At 43.5% G+C, this 23,839-nt stretch overlaps 2 protein-coding genes across 10 annotated transcripts in view; one reads left to right on the top strand and one right to left on the bottom strand.

The window, feature by feature from the left end:
• The window catches only part of Ncf2 (neutrophil cytosolic factor 2), a 30,279-nt gene extending 14,112 nt beyond the window's left edge, over nt 1-16,167 (top strand). The window contains exons 4-15 of the mRNA XM_070034285.1: nt 358-492; nt 1,845-1,952; nt 3,776-3,835; nt 4,967-5,010; nt 6,890-7,031; nt 7,225-7,293; nt 8,573-8,648; nt 10,873-10,898; nt 11,252-11,403; nt 11,530-11,641; nt 14,341-14,515; nt 16,036-16,167. Of these exons, the coding sequence (XP_069890386.1) occupies nt 358-492; nt 1,845-1,952; nt 3,776-3,835; nt 4,967-5,010; nt 6,890-7,031; nt 7,225-7,293; nt 8,573-8,648; nt 10,873-10,898; nt 11,252-11,403; nt 11,530-11,641; nt 14,341-14,515; nt 16,036-16,148 (1,212 nt within the window). The 3' untranslated portion in view covers nt 16,149-16,167. The remainder of the gene's footprint in view (nt 1-357; nt 493-1,844; nt 1,953-3,775; nt 3,836-4,966; nt 5,011-6,889; nt 7,032-7,224; nt 7,294-8,572; nt 8,649-10,872; nt 10,899-11,251; nt 11,404-11,529; nt 11,642-14,340; nt 14,516-16,035) is intronic.
• A 1,217-nt stretch (nt 16,168-17,384) lies between these two features.
• Nucleotides 17,385-23,839, bottom strand: part of Smg7 (SMG7 nonsense mediated mRNA decay factor) — a 71,303-nt gene continuing 64,848 nt past the window's right edge. For all 9 annotated transcript variants that reach the window (XM_070034287.1, XM_070034289.1, XM_070034292.1 and 6 more), the window contains 5 exons: nt 22,421-22,501; nt 21,781-21,940; nt 20,660-20,830; nt 20,400-20,545; nt 17,385-19,806 (listed from right to left, as the gene is read on the bottom strand). In XM_070034287.1, coding sequence (XP_069890388.1) covers nt 19,693-19,806; nt 20,400-20,545; nt 20,660-20,830; nt 21,781-21,940; nt 22,421-22,501 — 672 coding nt within the window. In that variant the 3' untranslated portion in view covers nt 17,385-19,692. The remainder of the gene's footprint in view (nt 19,807-20,399; nt 20,546-20,659; nt 20,831-21,780; nt 21,941-22,420; nt 22,502-23,839) is intronic.

The following is a 23,839-nucleotide window of genomic DNA, read 5'->3' on the forward strand; positions in this document are numbered from 1 at the left end:
TTGAACCCAAGGCCTCATGCATGCGAGACAAGCACTCTACCACTGAGCCACCTTCCCAGCCCCTATATTTCCTTTTGAACAGTGTCACTCCCTCCCATTTTCTCCCATCTTCTCCCTCCCTCCCCTGCCCCCTCAACTTGTATAGTTCATTTCCAACATAGTGTCTAAGTGAGTATCACTGCTGAATTGGCTCACACTTTGTCACACTATTTTAGTGCAAGACTGACTCATTAAATAATTTCCATATCTCCAGGAGAGCTGGGGAAGGAGACATTCCCTGTATGTTCATAGAAGCTCTTTTCTGGCACCTGGCCTTAGAATGGTCTTGAGTCTTGTGTGTGATCTCTGCCTTTCTAGGTGTTATATAATATCGCTTTCTTGTACGCCAAGAAGGAAGAGTGGAAAAAGGCGGAAGAGCAGTTGGCAGTAGCCATGAAGATGAAGTCAGAGCCCCGACATTCCAAAATTGACAAGGCCCTGGAAAGTGTCTGGGTGAGGGTGCTGCTGATGTTGGGGAGGTGGACAAGCGAATTACTTGGAATCTTACTTGTTTCTGAGGACACCATGAATGGGAGACTTCATTGCGTTATTCCAGTTCAGACCTTGAACCTGTGCTAAGAAGTCAAGGCTGTGAGGTTAAGATGATAGAGGCTCTGAGTCCCTTATAAGTAGGGCCCCCCAGCAGCCCCTAGGGAAGAGGATATTAGGGACTATGCTGTGCTGTGCAGCCCCCAATCCTGTAGGGCAGTGGCCATATTTGTTAGTTCACCTTGGGCCCTCAGAGCCCCACACCATGCCAGAATGATGTGCCTCTACACAACTTATCCATTGATAAATTGCCGGTGACTTGTGGCTTCTGCCTGAAATCCTAGCTAATCAGGAGCCTGAGATGTGAGGATCGAGGTTTGAAACCAGCCTGGGCAGACAAATAGAGACTCTTACCTTCAATTAACCAGTAAATAAACAGGAAGAGGTATGGCTCAAGTGGAAGAGTGCCAACCTTTAGTGAAAAAGCAAGAGTGTAAGGCCCTGAGTCCAATCCCCAGTACCAGTACACACACACACACACACACACACACACACACACACTCAACCCAATAACATCAACAACAATGAAAATCAATTATAGAAGGAATGAGGAAAATTATCCATAGTTTGAGTACTTGCATTTGGGAACAAAGCTAGTTTTCAATTAGATTTCTTTTTTAAAAAAATCTATTTTTATTGTAAAGATACTGTACAGAGGGGTTACAGTTACACATGACTAAGGTGATGAGTCCATTTCCTATCGAGCATTGTTACACCCTCCTTTGTTATTTCCCCTACTAGCCAAGTCAGTCATTGTAGACCTGTCTATATCTGCAATGCCAGTCAGTCCCAAGACAACGCTGCCGCCATTATGGCTTAAGTCCTCGTGTCCTCTATTCTGGGAGAGAATCTCCTTCCCCAAACACCACGGAGTGGGAGGGGGGCAGTCCCTAGGAAAAGAGGATGCTGGACAAACAAACGAACGTAAAGTCACATTAAAGCCAGCCATTCCTCCCTTCACACTCCAGATCAGTCCTTCCAATTTGGAAGAAAAAAAAAGTGCTTTCATGAGGTGATTGCAACTCTTCAATAAGAGCAGCAGGAACAAGTCTCGTCACCCCTATTTTCAGTGTCGCTGTAGGGGGGAGGTGTGCTGGTCACCTGGCCACCTTGGGGGCTATGGCTGAGCCATCTAGATTTGTGTAAGCACGAGCCCTCTGATGCTTTCACAATGATCCAATCAACTCTGCAGGCATTTCTCCGAAGCCAGCACCATGGTTGAGTGACAGGTGGCTGCCCTTTATTCTATGTTACAGAAACAGAAGCTGTTCGAGCCGGTGGTGATTCCGGTGGGTAGGCTGTTTCGACCAAATGAGAGACAGGTGGCTCAGCTTGCCAAGAAGGATTATCTGGGCAAGGCTACGGTAGGTGCAACCTGTCTTCCCCACCTCCTGGGTCCTGAGCCACGTGGGGCAGTATGGGAGGGGCTCTTGGGAAGAGAAGGCCGCCGTCTCATGGCTCTGCCCCAGGATGACAGCTAGTGTCTAGCTTACAGTGATAACAACGGGCTTAAACACGGGTAAATGCTACTAATGATTTTTCTACCGGTCCCTCCCATATCTTCCTTCCAGCCTGGCCCTAGACCGAGTCCCCCTAGGTTACTCTGGGGCTGCTGGGTCTTGTGACTAAGCCCACGGGAAGGAGACACAGCTAGGAGGTGCTCAATGAACGTGGAGAGAACCTGTTAGGAGACAGAACAACCTTGGCTCAGTGCTCCCTGAAGTCCGACCTCTGTGTTCTGAGGAATCTCTCCCCACTTCCACAGCCCTGTGACCAGACGCCGCCTTCACCTGGGCTCATCCTGAATCCAAAACTGCCTTGGCACCAGTGGCTCACACCTGTAATCCTAGCTACTCAGGAAGCTGAGATCTGAAGATTGTAGATTGAAGCTAGCTGGGGCCATGAAACTCTTCTCCCCAATGACACACACACACACACACACACACACACACACACACACACACACACACACACACACACACACACACTGGAAATAGAGCTGTGGCTCAAGTGGTAGAGTGCTAGCTTCAAGCACAAAAGCTTAGGGACAGTGTCTAGGCCTTGAGTTCAAGCCTTAAGACCTGTGCCAAACAAACAACAACAAAAGTGCACTGGCTTTGACTTTTGTAAAGGCGCTGGGTAGCTAGATCTGGTAAAGCTGCAGAAGCCAGAAGAACATGACAATAAAAATACTCCAAATATCCACCAATGAATGAATGGATAAACAAATCCTGGCATATATATGTGATGGAATATTATTCAGCCTTAAAAATGTGGTACAGAAACAAAAGCTGTATGAGCTAGTAGTGGTGATGTGGCTGAACTTTGAAAACATGGATGAACCTTAAAAACTTTATGCTATGTGTAAGAAGCCAGTCACAAAAGGCCATACGCTCTCTAATTGTATTTATAGTCTTTGAATTGGTAAGTCTACTGCGATAGGAGACAGACTGCTGTTGCCAGGCTAGGAGGAAGGAGCTGAAGACTGCTTGATGGTATGACATTTTCTCGGGGAGTGATTAAAATGTTTTGGAACTAGCCAGGAATGATAGTTGCAAAGCAATGTGGATGTACTACCCTTGACTTACTTAAAACCGTTAATTTGATGAATTAATTTATATTAAGTGCATAATTTATCATTATTAATATTTGATTAATAATTCATATGACTTGCGCATCAAGAAAGATTTTAAGAGAGAGAGAAAGTAAGCCTGGGTTATTGGTGGTGATGAGGTAAATACTAGCTTTGAGCTGTATGCTGGATCATGTCAATAATCCTAGCTACTCAGGAGGCTGAGATCTGAAGATCGTGCTTTGAAGCCAGCCCAGGCAGGAAAGTTCTTGAGACTCTTATCTACAATTAACCACCAAAAAAGCTAGAAGTGGAGCTTAGGCTCTAATGGTAGAGCAGTAACCTTGAGCAAAATGGCTCAGGGACAGTGACTAGGCCCCAGGTTTAAACCCCAGTACCAGTATTAAAAACAAAACAACAACAACAACAACAAAATCCACCCCGCTTCTTTGGTTGCAGGAACTTCTAACCCACAGGACAGGTAACCTGATACTCAGTCACCATCACCTCTGGAATCCATGAAAACGGACCTGTGGCGTGCACTTGAGGACGGGAGAGGATGTTGGGGAGAAAGCAGAGCGGGTGCCGCTCTCACATGCTCCTGTTCTGTTTCAGGTTGTGGCATCTGTGGTGGATCAGGACAGTTTCTCTGGATTTGCCCCTCTGCAGCCACAGGTGAGGCAGACCTGCTCCAGATCCAGGGTTCCAAAGCTGTATAGGAAACAGCCCCCTGGGGGAGCAGAGGTATCATGTTGTCCGGGCTTCTCAGACCAGCCAGCTGTGGGTAATCGGCCTACCCATGCCCAGACCCTGCTCCTGTGGCTGGTAGGGAATAAGGCCCTGTCAGCTTCCTCTCAGCTTCTGAAGCCAAGCCTTCCGCTCTAAAATGCCTCCTGCTCAGGGGCCTCTCTTGGGAACTATGGCAAGGTGCTTAGGGATCTGAATTTCAGCCCAAGGTTTATTCAGAGAGATGGATCCAGCTGGACTGGGTGGTGGTGGATGGTGAAATGTAGGAGGCTCTTCCTTGTGACAGAAAGAGAGGGAAACAGGGTAAGGAAGATACAAACCCTGTTGTGATGGGACTGTGGTGGGTGAGCAGAAGAGGAAAAGACAACGACTTTCCTGTACGCAGGCGCTTGCCTGTGTGGACAACCACTGCTGGATCAGTACGCAGCCAACTGGGGATTCTGGGAGATAGGCTGAGTTAAGAGGGATGGAAAGGGACAGCGTCAAGACTACACAGACTCTTGCTTCACTTGTAAAATTGGAAGAAGCCCTTTGGGCTTCAGTACAGCCCGAGCTGTGCAGGAGACCAGAGAAGCCCGGATAACTGGAGTCTGTGATCTTCAGTGGGGCACAGGGAGTGGGCATTGAAAGCAGATCCTTGCTTGGTCAGTGGATCCTGAATTGGTTTTCAATCCCCAGGAGTGTCATATGATAGGGCAGACATTAATTATAGAACAGAGCTTTTGGAAACAATCCTGGGAAGGGAGCAGAGCTCAAGGTCAGAAGCACTCCCCTGACACCCGGATGCTCAGTGACAGCTAGCCTTCTGCACAAAGCAGCTGCGGCTCCAGAGGAGTTGCTGTGCTGGTGAAAGCTGTGGCTAGGGAGCCCAGGGAGGTGTTATTTTCTTTTGTTTAGTCAGGGAGCACTGTACTTTCTTTCTGGACTGTGTTTCCATCAGCCAGACATGCAGTCTTTGTTTTCTGGCCTGCAAGAATGCTCAAATTACCATTAACAGTCTGCTCTCTCTTCTTTCCCCTCACTCTCCTCCCCTACTCATGTCTCCCAAATATTTCACAGGCAGCTGAGCCTCCACCCAGACCCAAAACCCCAGAGATTTTCAGGTAAGTTAGAACTAGATCCAAAGGCAGAATGGCCAAGCGCCAAGCCTGAGTAGAAGCCTTCTGTTTTCAAGGTTAGGACAGAATGATCTATTAGGATGACAGTCCACTCTGCAGTGGGGAAGGGGTTCCAAAGCTATGGGGCTTCCTAGCATCCCCAAGTCAGTGTGTACAACCACCCATGTAATAAGGGGTAGTTGCAGTGCAGCAGTGTCCTGAAGAACATGGTTCCATGAACAGGGGCCAGTTTTGTCTTGGCCACAGTCCCCTTGAAGCTATGTAGCCAGGAAATTAACATGGCGAACCCTTTCCTGTGTGGGTGTTTCCTACTCGTTTTTGCACCTGTTTTTATGAAGAAATATGAGGAAGGACCCAAGAAAAGGAAGTCTATTCTTCTGTAAGATGAGAAACAAAGCATGTCCTAACCGCCAGCTTTCTTAAGAATTCCCTATAATAAGTAACAAAGCAAGCCTAGCTCCCTACCAGTAAAGGAGGCTGGAAAAAGTTAAAAAAAAAAAAAAAGTATGGTAGCCATTACCAAAGGGAGAGGTGGATAGGCATGTCTAAATCCTGTGGCTGGAAGGGTCGAGAAGGGACAGGGCATCTGGAAACAAAGCTGCATGGAGCATGAGCAGAGTGAACCTGAAACCCCATGTACAGGCGGCTTTGAAGCCCTCACTTGGCCCAATGAGTGCGGAGAAGTATCATGGGTTCTGAGGAATGGAAGAGATTAAACATTGCCTAACACACAGAACAGCATAAGAGCTCAGTGGTAGCTATTCATCCCCTTCCTCCTTCCGGGATGCAGGCTGGCCTAGGCAACTTCTCTCCACTCATCTTTCTCACTCAGCTGGCTCACCTGACTTCCACGGTCACCACCCCAGCCCACACTTGGAGTATGTCCTCTGAAGACAGGACCGAGAACAGGCATTATCAGATCTCTTCATCTAGAGATGTATTTTTGTCTGTTTGACTGTTTTTTTTGGTGCTGGTCCTGTGGCTTGAACTCTCGGCCTGCATGCTATCCCTGAGGTTTTATACTCAAGGCTAGTGCTCTACCACTTTGAGCCATAGTCCCATCTCTAGCTATTTGGTGGTTGACTGGAGATAAGAGTTACATGGACTTTCTTACTTTCTTGCCCAGGCTGCCTTTGAATTGTGATCCTCAGATCTCAGCCTCCTGAGTAGCTAGGATTATAGTCATGAATTATCAGTGCCTATCTGAGTCTTTATTTTTTATTAGTATACATCAACAGTACAAGGTTTCATTGCAATAGTCACATAAATGCATTTGAACAAGTTCACTCGCTCTGTTTCATAGTTTTATTTGGTAATGGCTCTGAAGCATAAGGGTAGTGATATCAGCAATGTACTTATGCCAAAGAGAAGTAAAAAAGTGGAAGTTGTTGATTTAATAGAAGGGGGAGAGATCATGTGTTGAGGGGTTGCTAAGATCCATAGTGAAAACAAACCTTCCATCATTGACATTGCTAAGAAAGACAAAGATGTTTAGGCTGGTTTTACTGTTGCATCTCAGACTGTAAAAGTGACAGCCATGGTATGTGATAAGCATTTAGATCAGACAGGAAAGACGGGGAAACGTTAGTAGATAGAGTTTGATATTAGGTGTGGTTTCAGGCTCTCCTAAGTATCTTGGGTCATCACTTCCTGTTGGTAGGAGAGACTCTATGTAGTTAAGCAACAGGTTGACAGGGGTTCTTACCTAGCCCTCTTGGGAGTCTAGGGAAGGCAAGCACCGAGTATCTGGTCCCCCGAGGAGCATCTTACTCCGTGGGGAAGACAGGACTGAGTATGTGGCGGTCTGACGTGAGTCTCCCCTCTAAGTCCACTGTGGACTGGATCCCGTGTCTACCCACTGCAGGGCTCTGGAAGGGGAGGCTCACCGTGTGCTGTTTGGGTTTGTGCCGGAGACATCCGAGGAGCTCCAGGTCATGCCAGGGAACATCGTCTTTGTGTTGAAGAAGGGCAATGACAACTGGGCCACAGTCATGTTCAATGGGCAGGTATTCAGGGGCCAGGGGAAAGTGCTGAAGGAATGGGATCCTGGTGGCAAATAGCAGAGCTTTCTGTGGCGCAGGCCAGTTCACTTCTTTGTTATGTACACCATCCCTGCTGGTGCCTATGGGCTGTTCTGGGGCTGGGTGCTGACCAGCACATTTCTATCTTCCCCTTGGATTCTGCGATGCTGAACCACAGAAGGGGCTTGTTCCTTGCAACTACCTGGAGCCAGTGGAGCTGCGGATTCAGCCTCAGCAGCCGCCCCAGGTAATGTAGTGCTAAGGCCTGAACCCCATCATCCCACCTTTTGCAGATCTCTCTCTGGAAGGAGGAAAAATGGACACATCGGAGGGACTCAGTTGCAGCCCTACTGCTGTGGATCTTTGTCAGGATGACTTGGGGAGCAGTACTGGAGGGTTAGGTTTTCCCCGATGTATCTTCTTCACTAGGGAGAAGGATCAATGTGTTGGTTGGTGTGATACTTTTAAAAACAAAGCAAAGCCATGCCCTAGTGGCTCATGCCTATAATCCTACCAATAATCTGCCCATCCCTATAATCTAGCCTCTTAGGAAGCTGAGATCTGAGGACTGTGATTCGAAGCCAGCTGGGATAGGAAAGGCCCATGAGACTCTTATCTCTACTAAACTACAAAAAAAAAAAAAAAGCTGGAAGTGGAGTTATGCTCAAGTGGTAGAGTGCTAATTTTGAGCAAAAAAAGCTCAGGGATGAGCCCAGGCCTGAGTTCAAGCCCCAGGACCAGCATACATACACACATACACACATATACACAGAGATACATCAATAAGTTAGGAATAGCACCTGTGGTCCCACCTACAGTGCGGCATGGGGTGAAGGATCTCTGTCTTCCTGAGGCCATCTGTCATGGATAAAAGCACAATACCTTACCTGAAAAATAACTAAAGCAAAAAAGTGTGTGTGTGCATGTATGTATGCTTACATGTATGTACGTATGTATGTATGTAGTGGCAGAGTGCCTGACTAGCAACCCTCAGTACTCCTTTAGAGGAGTAGGCCTTACTGTTCTCTGCTTCTGGAGTTGCTATTGTTGCTTCCTTCCCCTCAGAGGGCTGCCTTTCCATGGAGCCTTAAGAGTGCTCCTGTTTGGATCTGAGTGTTCAATGATCATAGGGCAGCTGGTCTCTCTTCAGACTTTGTAGCCAGATATATATGGGCTCTGCTCTCCCCAGTCAGACTCATTCTATCCAGTTGTTTTAAAGAGTTTTGGGAAGTGGAGTTTTTCCTTTGTACTTGAAACAAGAGGATAGCCATCCAATGGATTTCCAATATGGCGGAAGGGATGACAAGTTGGAAAGGCCTTTCGATGGATTTCTATTCCTGATGTGGGTTTTGTTTCCATTGGGCCAACCTTGTCTCTCCTTTTAACCAACATTGTCCTTAGCCTTTTCCAAGTAACACCCTAACAACTTTTAGGAAGTCTTTTCCGTGGGACTCCACAGGATGGTCCCCTCAATCCAGAGAACTTTGAATGAGAAGATTCTGACCATCGTCTCCTGTCATCTATAGGAGGAGACCTCCCTGGAGTCTGACATCCCACCTCCTCCCAGTGCCAATGCCCCTGGAAGACCCCAGCTGTCACCAGGTTAGTGGTCCTGGAGCAATGCCCTAGGCCTAGGTTCAGGAGCACTTCATGCTGCTTCCTAACCATTGTCATCCCAGGCTTCTAGAAAACTCTTGTTTCTTCTCCCAAAATACAAGTGTGCACTATACACCTACATTGCACGTGCGTGCGCACGCGCACGCTCACACACACACACCAGGCATAGTCAGTTTGCTACCTCACTGCCTTCTCCAGAACACTCACTCATAGGCCTAGGTGAGGTAGTCTATTAGGATTACCACTTGGTCACCAAGCCCCTCTGATTACTGAAGCCATGTTGCAGAAGCAAAGCTGCAGTAATTGCATGTCTGTACTCCCCAAGGAGAATGAAGTGGCTATTTGCAAACTGTGCTTGTGAGGAGACCACCTTGCAGAGCCCTGGTAGGGGACGGGATGGTCAAAGAACTACAAGCAGATGTGAAAGGGAAACTGTCTCTTCAACCATGTCTCCTCAAATACACAGGGCTGTCTTGGGAAATAATAGGCTTTTTGTCATCACTACAGTGATGATTAGCAGATTCTGGTAGAGATACACTGAGCAGGTGGTTTGTCCATGACTACCTGATCATCAGAATCACTCTGGAGACCCTCTCCTTTGCAGACCTACAGAGTAGTTGAAAGTCATGTACAATAAGCATCAATACCTTTCGCCAGTATATAGTTCAAAGCATATACTTGTCCTGCTCCCTTTTCTATAGCTCCTCACCTGCCTGCCACTTAAAACTATAGACATGTGACACAACCTGCACTAAGCATGGCTGCCCCGAGAACAAGTACCATCTTCTACATAATCATGGTAATATCACATTAAAATATATTAGTGTCTATTCTGCCTAGGGTTTGTCCAAGATCCCATATTGTCCCAAGACTTGGGAGTTTCTCTCTCTCTCTCTCTCTCTCTCTCTCTCTCTCTCTCTCCATATATATATATATATATATCTTATATAGATATCTATATCTATGTCAATAGATAGATAGATATGTAGATATATATTTCTTTTAATTTTTTTTGTATTGGTCCTAGGACTAGAACTCAGGGTTCAGGTACTGTCCCTGAGCTTTTTTTTTTTTTTTAAAATTTTATTTTATTTTATTTGAGAACATACTGTACAGAGGGGTTACAATTACATTGGCAGGATAATGCATACATTTCTTACCAAGCATTGCAGCCTCCTCCTTTGTTTACCCTTCACCTCCCTTCCCAGCCTCCCCCCTCCCCCCCACCCAATCATACCCCCCTCCCCCACCACACCGACATTGTAAAGCTTGCTTTGACATGACATTTTGTAATTCTCCTTGTTGCAACAGGTCCACCTGAATCCTTTGTCCCTGAGCTTTTTTGCTCCAGACTAGTGTTCTACAACTTGAGTCATTGCTCCACTTATGTTTTATGTTTTTGTTTTTGTCTTTGTTTTTGTTGGTCATGGGGCTTGAACTCAGTGCCTAGGCACTGTCCCTGTTTTTTTTTTGTTGTTGTTGTTAGAGGCTAGTGCTCTACCACTTTAAAATACAGCTCCATTTCTGGTGGTTAATTGGAGATAAGAGTCTCAGACTCTTCTGCCCGGGCTGGCTTTGAATGGATTGAATTATCATCCTCAGATCGCAGCCTCCTAAGTAGCTAGGATTACAGGCATGAGTCACTAGGGACCACCTTAGCAGTAATTTTAATGATCAATTGAGTTTATGAATAGATCTTTTTTTAAAAAATCATGTACTCCCCTATGCTAAATAACTTCCTACTTTTCTTATATAAATTACATGCATACTGCTATGTCAATGCATGCACATTAGAAAACAATAAAGGACAGGGCAAAAATTAGTGGCTCTGATAATTCTTCTGTGGCTGCTACTGTATCTCACAGTCCTGCCTTTTCATTGCTTTGGGCTTCACTGCTTGAGTTGACCTTTGGGAGGCCCGCTAACCCCACAGGTTGATAAGCATATGCTACGTCCTTTGATAGATGTCTGTCGGCTCCCTTAAAGCACACTCTGGCTATGTTCATGGACTCATGACTTTGATGTTCCCCAGAGGGAGATTTCCCCTCAGTTTACTAAGGTCAATGAACATTCAAGATTACAGGGCAAAACTCTGGGTACCATGTTCTAATACCTTTCAGTCTGTGGATGGCAGGAGGTGGTCAAGAACACTTACTCAATGCTTTTTATTTTGATTTTTAAAATTTTACTCCTACTTTTTTTCATTTAGGTCAGAAACAAAAAGAAGAGCTTAAGGTATGTTTTTCCCCCCCTTGTACTTTTTCAAGTAGAAGGTGGAAAAGAATGAGCTGTCAAAATGTGCATGGCTCTTTGTATTATAGTCCCAATGGAAGGCCAAAACCAATTGCTACCCATTGCATAGCCCATGGACTGACCTCCCCCTACCCTCCTCCAAGCCCGTGCATACATTTCATACCAGCCCATAGCTTTTCAAGTCACGAGTTGGGCTAGAGGATCCGTGAAGGCCTTTCAGGGTATTGGGATGTTTCCTCCTGGCCTCTCCCCTGCTATCTGGAGGACTCAATGTGACAAGGTGGCAGTGATCGACAGCTTCTGATGTTCAGCTCCCTTTGCTTCTCCTCCCACAGGAAGTAAGGCTCAGTGTTCCCACACCATACACAATCAAGGTGCACTACAAGTACACAGTGGTCATGGAGGCTCAGCCCGGGCTCCCCTGCAGCCAAGTCCGGGACATGGTATCTAAGAAACTACAGCTGCTGCCAGAACACACTAAGCTGAGGTGAGCGCCATGCAGGTTGCAGTAGGGATACAGCTGAAGGCCTTGTGTTGGCTCAGAGGAAAGACATAGGAGACGGTTTGGGGGGCATGGCGATCTGATACACTTCTTCCCGTTATCATTGCTCAGCTACCGGCCTGGGGACAGCAATGAGCTGGTGCCTCTTTCTGAAGGAAGCATGAAGGATGCCTGGAGTCAAGTGAATAAGTACTGCCTGACTCTCTGGTGTGAGAACACAGTGGTGAGTGCAGCCTGGGGCTCCAGATGTTGCTCTCAATGGCCATTTCCTTAATGACACACTCAACATTTATGAAGCTTTTTTTTTTTTCTTTTCAGTCCCAGGCTTGACCTCTGGCCTAGGCACTGTCCCTGAGTTTGTTTTGCTCAAGGCTAGCACTCTACTACTTGAACCACAGTGCCGCTTCCAGCTTTTTCCGTGTGTGTGTGTGGTACTGAGGAATCAAACCCAGGGCTTCATGCATGCTAGGCAAGCATCCTATCACCAAGCCACATTCCCAGCCCCCGTCAGGCATTATGCTTAGTAATAGGGACATTGTGGGTAAACATGTACAGCTGGGAGAGGGTTTCTCACAAGAGATGAGCCAGGTCTCTCCACTGCCATGCTTGACTGCATCAAGTCCATCTCTGTCAGGCAAGGGTTGGGATCCTGTCATAGCCTGAGTCTGTGTCCATAGCCATTCTTCCCCATGTTCGGTTTCCATGAGGAAGAACACTTTGGGGAGCATTTATTTCACAGATGTCATGGGCAACAGCTCCCTAACAAGTATCTGAGAACCTTCCATATGCCCAGCAGTGTGCTGAGAGCATTCTTTGAGGCAGCTATTGTCAACCTGTTTGATGCCTTAGAAACAAGGCTGGCAGAAGTCAAGCAACCTAACCAAGATGACACAGCTAGTCAATGTTGGAACCAGGGCTCAGACAGGCACTGTAACTAGTACCTGCCTATGTTCAGGGCAGGCCATCTATTGGCCCTGAGGTCTATGCAAGTCTCCTGCATTATGGTAAGATCAATGGCAGTCAGGCGATAAGTTTTGGGTTTCAAGAGGCAGCCACAGTGTAATACTCTTGTTTCTTCCTCCAACTAGTGTCCAGAAGAAGTTGCCACTTTGTTGTTCCTTTCCCAGTCTGGCCTGAAAACTATCCCTTTGCTTTCTATCAGTATAGTTGGCTTTCTGTGTAACATCATATAAAACAATTATATGGTGTTGACTTGTGTATTCTGTATGGTGATCTATTCCTTTTGATTGGTAAGTGGCATTCCATTGTATGGATACCACAATGTACTCATCTGCTAGTGGATAATTTCCTCTAAACGGATTTAGAGTAAATTAATTTTTTTCCTTTGATGAGAAGTTCAATCTAATGACTATGCCTAAACCTCTCTCAAATTCCCAAGGCTTTTTGGAACTCAATCCAGGCTCAGGGATCTTTGCTGAATGCTGTTATTTTTGGTTATACTGGATCCAGCAAATCCTGTTGTTGTAGCTAGGGAAAAGAGGAAGTATCATTTATTATACACCCACTCCAGACATGAACTAATTTTTAACAATTTAGAATAGTACTGATATACAGTAAGTATTCAATAAATGCCTACATCATTGATCCGTACCATTTCATTGAACTCTCCAAGTCCCAACCTCAGCCTCAGAGAGGCTACACGGCTGTTCAGGGACACATAGCTGGTAAATAGTGGAGCTGGGATACAAACCTAGGTCTATGGGCTCCAGAGCTATTTCCACCTCCTGTACTGCTGCTGCCTTTTAATAAAGACAATACACTAAAGTTCAACAGTGTAAGAATTGGGACTTTTTTAACACTCAGTCCAGGATTTTATGCTTTGGTAGTCCTGAGGTTTGAAATTAGGACCTGAGCTTGCTAGCCTCAGTCACATCCTCCAGTATAACGTTTTAGCCTAAGCTGTTTCTGACTGGTTACGACACATAATCCCAACTTCTACAAACTACATTCCTCTTAAACCTTTATGGTGTAAAAGTGACCACAATAAGCCAGATGCTGGTGGCTGTCTGGAATCCCAGCTACTTAGGAGGCTGAGTACCTGAGGACAGTGGTTCAAAGCCATCTTGGGAAGGGGAGTCTGTGAGATTCTTATATCCAATTAACCACCACAGAACTGGAAGTGGTGCTGTGGCTCTAAGTCGTAGAGCAGTAGCCTTGAGCAAAAGAGCTCAAAGACAGCATCCAGGCTGCTAGTTCAAGCCCCATGACTGGGGGGAAAAAGTGACCATAATGTCTAAGATGTTTAAGAAATGTTATTACAAATCAAAGGTAAGCCTTTTTGAGAGAGAGAGAGAGAGAGAGAGAGAGAGAGAGAGAGAGAGAGAGAGAGAGAGAGAGAGAGAGAGAGAGAGAGAATGGTGCTACATAGTGGCCCTCAAATTCAGTACTCAACATTTTAAGACTTAAAATAGATTACAAACCCATTTTTTGGTAAGACTGACTTCTTAGATTGAAGGAGTTGAAAATGTATGCTTCTAACATAATCCCTAGTGTTTGTGCTAGGAAAGGGTGTTGGATTTGGTATAAAGAAATTCAAGATATATGGGCTCACGTCCTTGTCATCCAAATTCTATTTCCCAACCTGGTGGGAATCAACAGAGCCTATCAACCTTGCTGTTGTCAGGATTCCAGCAAGGAATTCTAGTATCATATATAGTTCTACAGATCTTTGGGTGTCACTTATCTATCTATCTAGTATTCACTACATATATACATACATTTAACATTATCTCTAATATCTCTATATAGAACATATATATGTAGATGTAGATGGCTTCTACTAGGAACTGATCTCAAAGTTACCTTTAGTTTATAGCAGACTTGATCTACTGACTTCTTTTAGTGATGCTCAATGTTCACTGGCCAAGAAATTAGGAAAAATAACAGATGTCTCATTTTCAGGGTGACCAAGGCTTTACACAGGAACCCATGGAAGGTGAAAAATCTGGTAACAACCAGACACCAGAACCTCAGCTTAAGGAAGGGAGCCAAGTGGTGGCACTCTTTAGTTATGCAGCTACCCAACCAGAGGACCTGGAGTTCCTTGAAGGAGATGTAATCCTGGTGCTATCTAAAGGTAAGTGCTACTCCACAGAAGTGAATTCCCATGTTTACCAGAAATAAAGTCAGGGACAGGGAGAAGAAAACACCAATAACCTAGAAATCAAACTTCAGCTAGTGTTTTCAATCCCCTGCCTAGTTTTTAACAGGAACAAAATGAGTGCTCAGCTTTTTCCGGTCAGGTGTTCTAACAGGCATATATAATAGGTATACAATCATGATGGCTTTTTGATGAAGGCAGCTATGTTCTGGAAACAATGGATTTTCATTCTAAAGGTTAACAAATGGTATAGGACCATTTTGCCTTTGCATCAAACCGTAGCTCTCTGAATTGATACTCATTCCAAAGAGGGAATGGGGAGCGGTCAGTTTTGGCATAAAAATGGGAATAAGGAGTTTCAAACTAATAGTTCTCAAACTTCAGCATATCTTAGTATCCCTTGAAATTTACAAAACTCTTTGGCCATCTTCCAGAGATTCCAGCTCAGATCTCTAGCCAGGCCTATAAATGTTCATTCTATGGTTTCCAGGTGATGTCAGCTTGATTATCTTTGAGAACTACAGCTCATTTCTGAAGTGTCTACATTAGCTAAAGGACAGGGTTTTGTTGTTTTAAGAGGATGGGCAAGGACAAGATAAAAATGAGAGAACACACAGGAAAAACCTAGAAAAAGCATTGCACTTCTTTCTGGGCCACACAAAGGGAGAATTGGTTTAAAAAAAGCACCCTTCCACATTCTGGAATCTTGTCCTTAACACTTTAGTAGGAAACAAACAGCATATACACAGTCAGCAGGGTAGTTTCATCCACCAAGTGCTTTCTCAAACTTTAATGTGAACTCAATTACGTGGGATCTTTTAAAAATGACCCTTAAGGTTGGGCATGTCACCTGCAATTTCTAATATGCAACTAGAGTCCAGGATAGACGTTTCCAGGCCAGACCCACAGTAAAAATAGGAAGAATGAAGACAGTGGGGTTGCAAGTAGAATTATAAGGAACTTTGGAGGGAAAAAAAAATTAATGTTCAGCTATGTTCCACACAAATGATAGAATTCTGGAAGGGGAAGGGCAGGATTTACACACATGGCCTCTAACGATTCATATCCAAAAATGTTTCTAATCTGTTTGGTGTTTTAAGATAGCACTTAACAAGCCACTGTAAAATAGAGGTAGTAATTATAACCAATTTATTGTGAGATGAGTGTTACGTGCTTTAGCACAATGCCTTCTTTTAAAGACTTATATTAAGACTGTTGCTTTTACAAACACCAAATTTATCACTAGCTCTAGCTCTCAAAGCTTTTTATGAATCACTAACAAGATAACTTTCATTCTCAGTATTTCATTTTTACTACAATGACAAGTGCCTGTCCATCATCAAAATTAAGGCTCCCAATCAAAGCTCAGATAAAATTCATTTCTTAAAAAAAAAATCTATTGGAAGTTCAGGATCATTGGTCAAATGGCGGGGCGGGGGGGGGTGTTAAATTTTCAATAACTGATTTAGTAAACGATGTGCTTTCCCTTTTGTCAGTGAATGAGGAATGGCTGGAAGGAGAGTGTAAAGGGAAAGTTGGCATCTTCCCTAAAGCTTTTGTTGAAGAATGTACTGCTGTGGATTTGGAAAGTACTCCCAGAAGAGGCTAAGATGGTTCTGGCAACTAAGGAGGCTCTATTATTTGTTTGTAAGATTTACTATACCTCTGCTATAACCACAGACATTACAGTTTGACCATGTTAATCTAACTTTTCCTTGTTAAAATTCAACCTGTTATATAACACAAGAACTTGCCCATGCAGGAAGATGGAGATGAATTGTCTGGGAAATGATGATGGAGTCTTCTAGGGTGCCAATAATCTGTTTTGCTCTAAATGCTGAGTAGCCAGATGTGTTCACTTTGTAAAAATCCACTGGCTTGCACCTCTCTGTATGGGTAAAACCTCAATAAAACACTTGCCTTACCAAAATAAAACAAAACATCCAAGAAATTAAATGGAAACATTTTTCTTCTTGTACTATTAAGACTCCCGAGTCCAGAGTAACTTACAGGTGACTCAGAAGGCATACACATACTCTTCTAAGAGAAGTTTTACTACTTAAGCAGAACCTAGACTTGAGTTAGGTTTCCATTTAATTCCACAGAGAATTAAAATACTGAAATTATATCTCTCTATGCATTCTGAGAGATGGACATTTACTACTCAATTCTGAATTTAATACTGAATTTATGTCACTATGTTCAGGAAGCCAGCTGGTTGGAATATTCCTTCCTAGTAATGCCATGGTTTTAGTTATCAAGAATTCTATAAATACTAGACCATAGGATCTCAACTTAGTTGCCCCATCTCTTCTTTCTGGGGTGTATGTATGCATAAGCTAGCATGTTTTTCAAGCATGGAGGTGCATGAGTCAGGAAATAAACTATACACCAGAACACCACCTAAATCCAAGGACTTCAAGGCAATACGAGCATCAAGTGCCAGCACAGTCAGGGGAGGCCCAGCAAGCCACGAACGGAAATCTTGGACAAATGGGAAGACCAGGACCAGTAATAAAAACTGCTTTGATGATAATAAGGCTTAGTGAATTCTGAAGGCCAAAAAGATACAGTATCTCAGAACTGCTTCAGTAACAGCTACGATAGGCATAAAAATGGCGGGCTGTTAACTATTTTACATAACATTAAATAACTCTGATAATTTCTACCTATCACTTTACACACTAATTTGTTGGTTGGGAATGCTACCAAAAGCAAAAATAATCCCCAACAAACCCACATTCTGACTATGTTTTCCCTTGGGTTTCAGTTGTTAAAATTCTTTAAATTGGATTCCTTCAATATTGTGTCCTTCAGGATAGAAAAGAAATAATCTACACACAGATCTGGTTGGAGAGAACATAGTTTAATTAAAGGCAAAGCTGATTTCAGCAGCTGCAGGTCTTGCACAGATAGACAAAAACAAAACAAAACATCTAGGAGGAAAAATAAACTCCAAATAAAAAGCAGCAAACAAAAAAAAATCACAAAATAAAGCTTACTACATAAAACCAGTTTCTGATGAAGATTCTCCTCCCCCTCCTCATTATTCCACTGTGAGGATGACAAGGCGAGGAACCCATCCCAAAAGTCATAGAATAGTCCAAACATCAAATTTTCATGCAGACTGGGGCTGTAGATGGGCACAGGGGCACTACCGGGAGGGAGATGGTAAACCTGGTTAGCTTGTCTAGGGTGCAAGAATCAGTGACAGTTCAAACACTGGAATGTTGCAGCTGACTGAACGCAGAGCTCAAACACATAAACTGGGTAAAGGTAACAGGGAAAGCAGCTTAGGAAGGAGGAAGAGGAAAAAGGGGAACACATGGAAGGGACGAGAGAGAAGCACAAAGGGTTTCATATTGCCATCGGGTAGGGGGCTTCACCCTTCAGATCTTTCAAAAACAAAACAAAACAAAACAAAACCCCAAACACCATGTCAAACTAAAAGAGCAATAATGTAAGCTTAGGGGGCTCCAACCACTCTTTCTGAAGAGCAATAAGCATTATCTCACCCCTTTTCATTGCTGGGGTTGCTTAAACTCCAGAGACAACCGGGGCTCCTGGATGTGCTTTGCTCTGCAGCTGTTTTCCAGCTAAGTTCTACACACTCATACACACACCCCTTCCCTTTGGGATAGCAGATGGGTGCACACGCACACACGCACACACACGCACGCACACACACACACACTCACACACACAGACCTCCCAGAAAATAATCCCTACCGCTAGCACAGCAATTGGACATTTAGATTGTTTCCATAATTTCCCCTTAAAACATTACTTTTCCAGAAATGACTAACAGAAATTCTGTCCTCCTGTGTCTACGCAAGAACATCTTCAGTCCTCTTTCCTCCTAATAAATATCAAATAAAGTTTATCTTCCTTTCTTTTGCTTTTCCCAAAATGGCCTTCGTTATGTTTTCTCCTGTGCATGACGTGCATATGTCCATGTTGCCTCTTGACGTTCACTCATGAGGTGGAGGCTGGGAGGCTACAGCTGGGCAGGGGCCTGGCTCCTCTGTGGTTCTGCAGACATCACAGCTTCCTTCCTCTTCAGACTGTCTCTGGGCCTGACCGCTGGTCCCCATGCTGTTGCTTCTTGGTGAGATGTTGTACACATTAGGAGTAAAATCAATTGCTAGCGCACAGCATAGGGTTAAAATAAAAATGAACGGAGACAAGCACAGGAGGCTGGTAAGCAGGATGAGGCACAAAAATCAACCAACCAAACAAAAAACCACACTGAAAGCTTCCACCTACTAAAACGTGTCAGGCCACGAATGGACTAGCCTGTCTTTTGTGAGACTGCTTGCTGGCTACTGCAAAAGGTACAGGAAATCAAAAACGTTAATTTGAACTCTTATAGCAGTCACTTGCTAGTCCAGCCCAGCAGCAGCACCACCCACACTACATCCTCGATTGGAGCTCCAGCACCTACAGGGTGAAGGACATTTCCTGCTGAGTCACTAGGCCAGAGGAGGCCTAACCAGAACTTTCTGAGGGGCCTTGTTCTCTCCGTTAGGGAACACTCCCACTGGCTGAAGAGGTCAGTTCTGCGTCCTACCACCTCCTACCTCTCACAGGAGCAGCGATCAGGACTGACTGTCTTTGCTACACACTGACCAGAAGCACACCTGTATATGGAAGAATTCAGTGTGATATCTTACTACTGAGAGTAATAACAATAATAAAAGATGTTCAAGAGTAATTTCAACTACATTCTCAGTCAGCAAAGCAATCATTAATGGATTCCTATTTTATTCCCCAAAGAGGAAAAAAGGACTGAGAAGTTCCCATTGGCTTCTCCCACCTGCCTTCCCTTCTCAGCTTTCACTTCCCATGTGGCTAGGGACATGCACGACGGAGGAGGTGAGAGGTGGTGATATCAGGTGACTGAGTGAGACAAACAGCAGTTCCTCTCTCCCTCCGGAAGGCCCCGGGGGACGGAGAGTTCCTGATGGTTTTTCTTTTTGTTGCACTGCGAACATTTCGTGCACACTCAGCGGGCTGGTGGAACACTTACACCCTCTTGACAGCAAGAAACAGACAAGAGGGCTGCCACCTGCAGAGGACTATGTGGGCCAGTCCTGCAAACCCAACATGCCATGGTTTATGGAGCCTTCATTCTCAGGGTTGCTACTGTGGCCTCAGTGTGGTGGGTTCATGGTGCCTTGTCCCCGCTGCTGTTTCTGCTTCTGCTGCATTAACAACTGCTCCAGAGCTGAAGGTCCAGGATGCATCATGGAACTGGACCAGATAGACTGAAAAACAGTCCAAATGTTGTCAACAGAGATCAAATGCTTTGGGTATCTGACAAGTATTTGGTTTTTAATTCCAGCCAGCTATAAAGGCATATATATATATATATATATATATATATATATATATATATATATATATATATATATATATCCAAAAAACTCCATGCAAACTTCTAACACAATCCAGCTATGAGAAAATTGTCACTATAGTTACTATTAAGATTTTAAACTGGAAAAGGATATGTTTATTATAAAGGCTTTAGGCAAACAAAACTTTACTAAAATCATGTACTTCTTCTTTCATTTGATCACAAAAGTCTTAAACATGTCAAGATGCTTGACTTAGAATAAAATGTTTAAGTTTGTGTTTCTAATTCTCTGATCTTTCTTCTCATTAGTGAATTCACAAATTAAAATCTTACAAGATTCAAGGAAGATATCATGTAAGGTAGACTATGTGTAGACACTACTGTATATGTTCTATGCATTGTCAAGTCTAAGAGCTGTAGAAGTCAGTCTATTTATTTGTGTGTGAAAATGGAAATATTTCTGCTTCTAGAATCCTGTAGCTCTTGTTTCCGAAATCCACTCACCTTTAGGCTTTCCATGAGAACAGTAGAGGAATCCTCCATGGAGGGGCCATGGCCTGTCCAGGTGCCACTTGGAGTGCTGGCCTGATGCCAACTGCTCTCAGACGATGATGTTGCTGAGAGATAGTCAACACCAAACCCACCCATGGCTAAGGGATGGAAACAGAGAAGAATTTAACATGTTTTATTATTGCCAAATCCCAGGTAAAAACAGAGGAAGTTATTCCATTCTTTTTAGGTAGGTAATGAAGTTGAGATCTCACCTGGTTTATCAGTTTTCCATCGATCTGCAGGCCTCCTATCCCTGTTATCTGGAGTCCCAATGGGTCCAAAGTTAGAGAATGGAGCAGAATTATGGTTGTGTGTTGGAGGAGAGCTGGGCAAGCTGCTTGGATTAGAGGAATGAGGAGACTGGCTGGCTGGTGTTGAATGATCTATTAACAGTGACACAAGGCATGATATAGAAAAAACATTTCACAAACATCACAACTAGTGTTTCTTACATATCTTATCACCCGCCTATATTTTACTAAAAATGACAAGGCCTTTGGAGGAAAGGCAAAATAAAGGTCCCATAAAGGAATGTGACAGAAGCACTAATTTGCTTTAGATTCTTTGCCTAAAAATATCAAAGAAAAATAATAATTTTGCCCATCAAATCTGTAATTCTGGCATGTTTCAGGTAAATACCTACTGGTTTTCCCTAACAGAGGCAGATTTTTTTTTCTCTTTTTTTTTTTGGCCAGTGTTGGGGTTTGAACTCAGGGTCTGAGCACTGTCCCTGAGCTTCTTTTGCTGAAGGATAGTATTCTACCACTTGAGCCACAGCACCATTTCTGGCTTTTCTGTGTATGTGGTACTGAGGAACTGAACCCAGGGTTCAGGCAAGCACTACCACTAAGCCCAGCCAGAGACAGAATTTTTTAACCTAAAGTTTCTACAAAAGTAGACTATAAAGCTGAGATGAATGAACACCTACTGACAAGATTCAAAAACTGATTACACCTCAAGACACAACTCATTTTTCTTTTTTGTAACCCTACTATTTATCTAAGATAACTGTTTATGTATGTATGCTCATGAACATAGTTCCAGGCCTGGGGCTTGAATTCAGGGCCTTTGGTGTTGTCCCTGAGACTTTCTGCTTAAGGTCAGAGCTCTATTACTTGAGTAAAACTCCACTTGGGCTGGCTTTGAACCAGGATCCTCAGCTGTCAGTCTCCTAAGTAGTCTCCTAGCTAGGATTATAGGCCATGACCCACAAAAGTACCTGACTACCCAAAACAAAAAAAACAGGGTATATGTCTATAATATAGAATCAGACTAACACTGTAAAGCTGAATGTATAGAATGGTAAGTTTATAATTTAAAGACTAGTTCATACCTGAACTGGCAGGAAGTGATGGAGACCATGGAGTCCCTTCAAAAAGGGAGTACAGTGATGTTTCCTGGGGGGCCAGTGAGGGACTGAGTTCTGCTTTGGAGTTGGTTGTCAGGTTTTTCCCATATACCTCATTGAACACACTACTATTTGGGTATCTTTCCTGCAAGAGGACAGTTAGGCTGTAAACTCACTATAAGAACAAAAGCTTATTTAAGAAAAGGAAATGTCATGTTTACAGATACCTACCTGAAGCTTTCATTTCTTTCTGTGTCTTAAATGTGAATAATTTTATTTGGGTAAACAAAACTTGTAAGAATTTTAAGAAGTTTAAAGCTTCAAATATATAGGTTACTAATCTGAGCCCATCAGGGACAGGATAAAACCAGTAACTATAAGATAGTATTGTATGGAAGGAAGGGAAAGATGTACCCACATAGAATGGAAGAAAATTAGCACCCTATAATATAAAAGCACAAAGGAAGACTTTTAATTAGGTATCTACCTAAGGGATAGTAGAGGGAAAACAATGGAAGGGGTAACAATGCTCAATAGGAAGTATACTCATTACCTTACTCATGTAACTGTAACCCTCTGTATAGTATCTTTACAATAAAAAATTAAAAAAAAATTAGGTATCTACCTGATTAAGAGAGAATCCGGTGAGGGACAGGAAAGAGGATGAATGTGACATGAGCTCTGAGGGTTTCTCCAGTAAGGATTTCTTCATCGTTTCAGGGGAAGAAAAAAAAAGGGGGGGGAGGAGTTAAGTGATTTCATACATTTTTCTTTTTCTTTACATTCATCTTAAAATACTATGCAGCCAAAGTGAAAGACCACCATTTAAGCATACTTGTATTCATTCCATGTACATAACACAAGGCTTAGAAAATGTAGATTCAATTTGTGAATACCATGACACCAGCTAAGTGCCAACTGCCTCAGGCAAGTCAGAACTATAAGTGCATCTAGTCAAGTTCTGGGTTCAGAGACCCTGGGAAGCAGGTACTGTGTGTTTTTAGGCACAAAGCTCAGGAATCCCTGGTTAATAGCTGTAGAAGAAATTCAAGATGCTTAACTGTTTTAATACTGCTTACTCTCTAAAAGTTTTTAACATTAACATTGATGACTTAAAAAAAAAAACTCTCAAATCAATCTGGTTAACTGGTTTTGTGTGTGGGTTTCCTAAGCAACTGTGTTTGTGGTATATATTAAAATATTAAAAATCAAATTTATACTTACTGGCCCCAAGAAAGTTATGGGGGAAAAAGAACACTAGACCTCTAAAGTTCACTCCCCTTCAATAGACAGTTAATAAAACTACTAAGTACCTACTACATGCAAAACACTTTTATACATATTATTATCTTGTTAGCAACAATAGCCACAATTACTGTTATCCTCAGTTTATTTTCAAAATGGAAAAGAAGGAAAGAAGAAAGGGAGGGAGGGGAAGAGGAAAGGAAAGAAACAAAAAAGAGAAGATTGAAAGCTCTCATTTGTTCTACAATCAGTTCCTGTTTCCATCCTAAGGGACAGAAATAACACAAAAAAGGAAACAAGTGGATAGAAAGGTGCTATCTTAGCTCCTCAAGCCATCCCAGGAGAAAAGCAACATGAAAGGCTTACATGCGAGACACCTTTCATAATTCCTATGCTCCCAACCATGGCACTGCCACCATGAAGTAAACTTGCAGGTACTACTGCTAACTTGAAAGAAGGCCTCTGCTGTCACTCCCCCAGGCACATGCTTGAGAGAACTTACAAGGCACCAAGGATGGTGACTACTGCCATGGAAGTTGTTCTTAAATTTTCCCCAGAACTATAATTAATATTTTGATTTTATAAGTATTTTATTGCCTTGTGATTACAGAACAGAAATAGCAAGAGAGAAAAACTCAGAATCTTTGATTTTATTTAGATATAAGTGAAAGGGGGCCTAGTACAATTGTACATGCCTGAAATCAAAGTAGAAGCTTATCAGTTCAAGACTGGCCCCAGGCAAAAGGAAGACCCCTGCTTAAAAATAAGCTAAAGAATAAATGGCTCAAGGTGTGGCTCC

Source organism: Dipodomys merriami, unplaced genomic scaffold (assembly GCF_024711535.1).
Source record: "Dipodomys merriami isolate MVZ:Mamm:240054 unplaced genomic scaffold, mDipMer1.0.p SCAF_24, whole genome shotgun sequence".
Classification (NCBI taxonomy): domain Eukaryota; kingdom Metazoa; phylum Chordata; class Mammalia; order Rodentia; family Heteromyidae; genus Dipodomys; species Dipodomys merriami.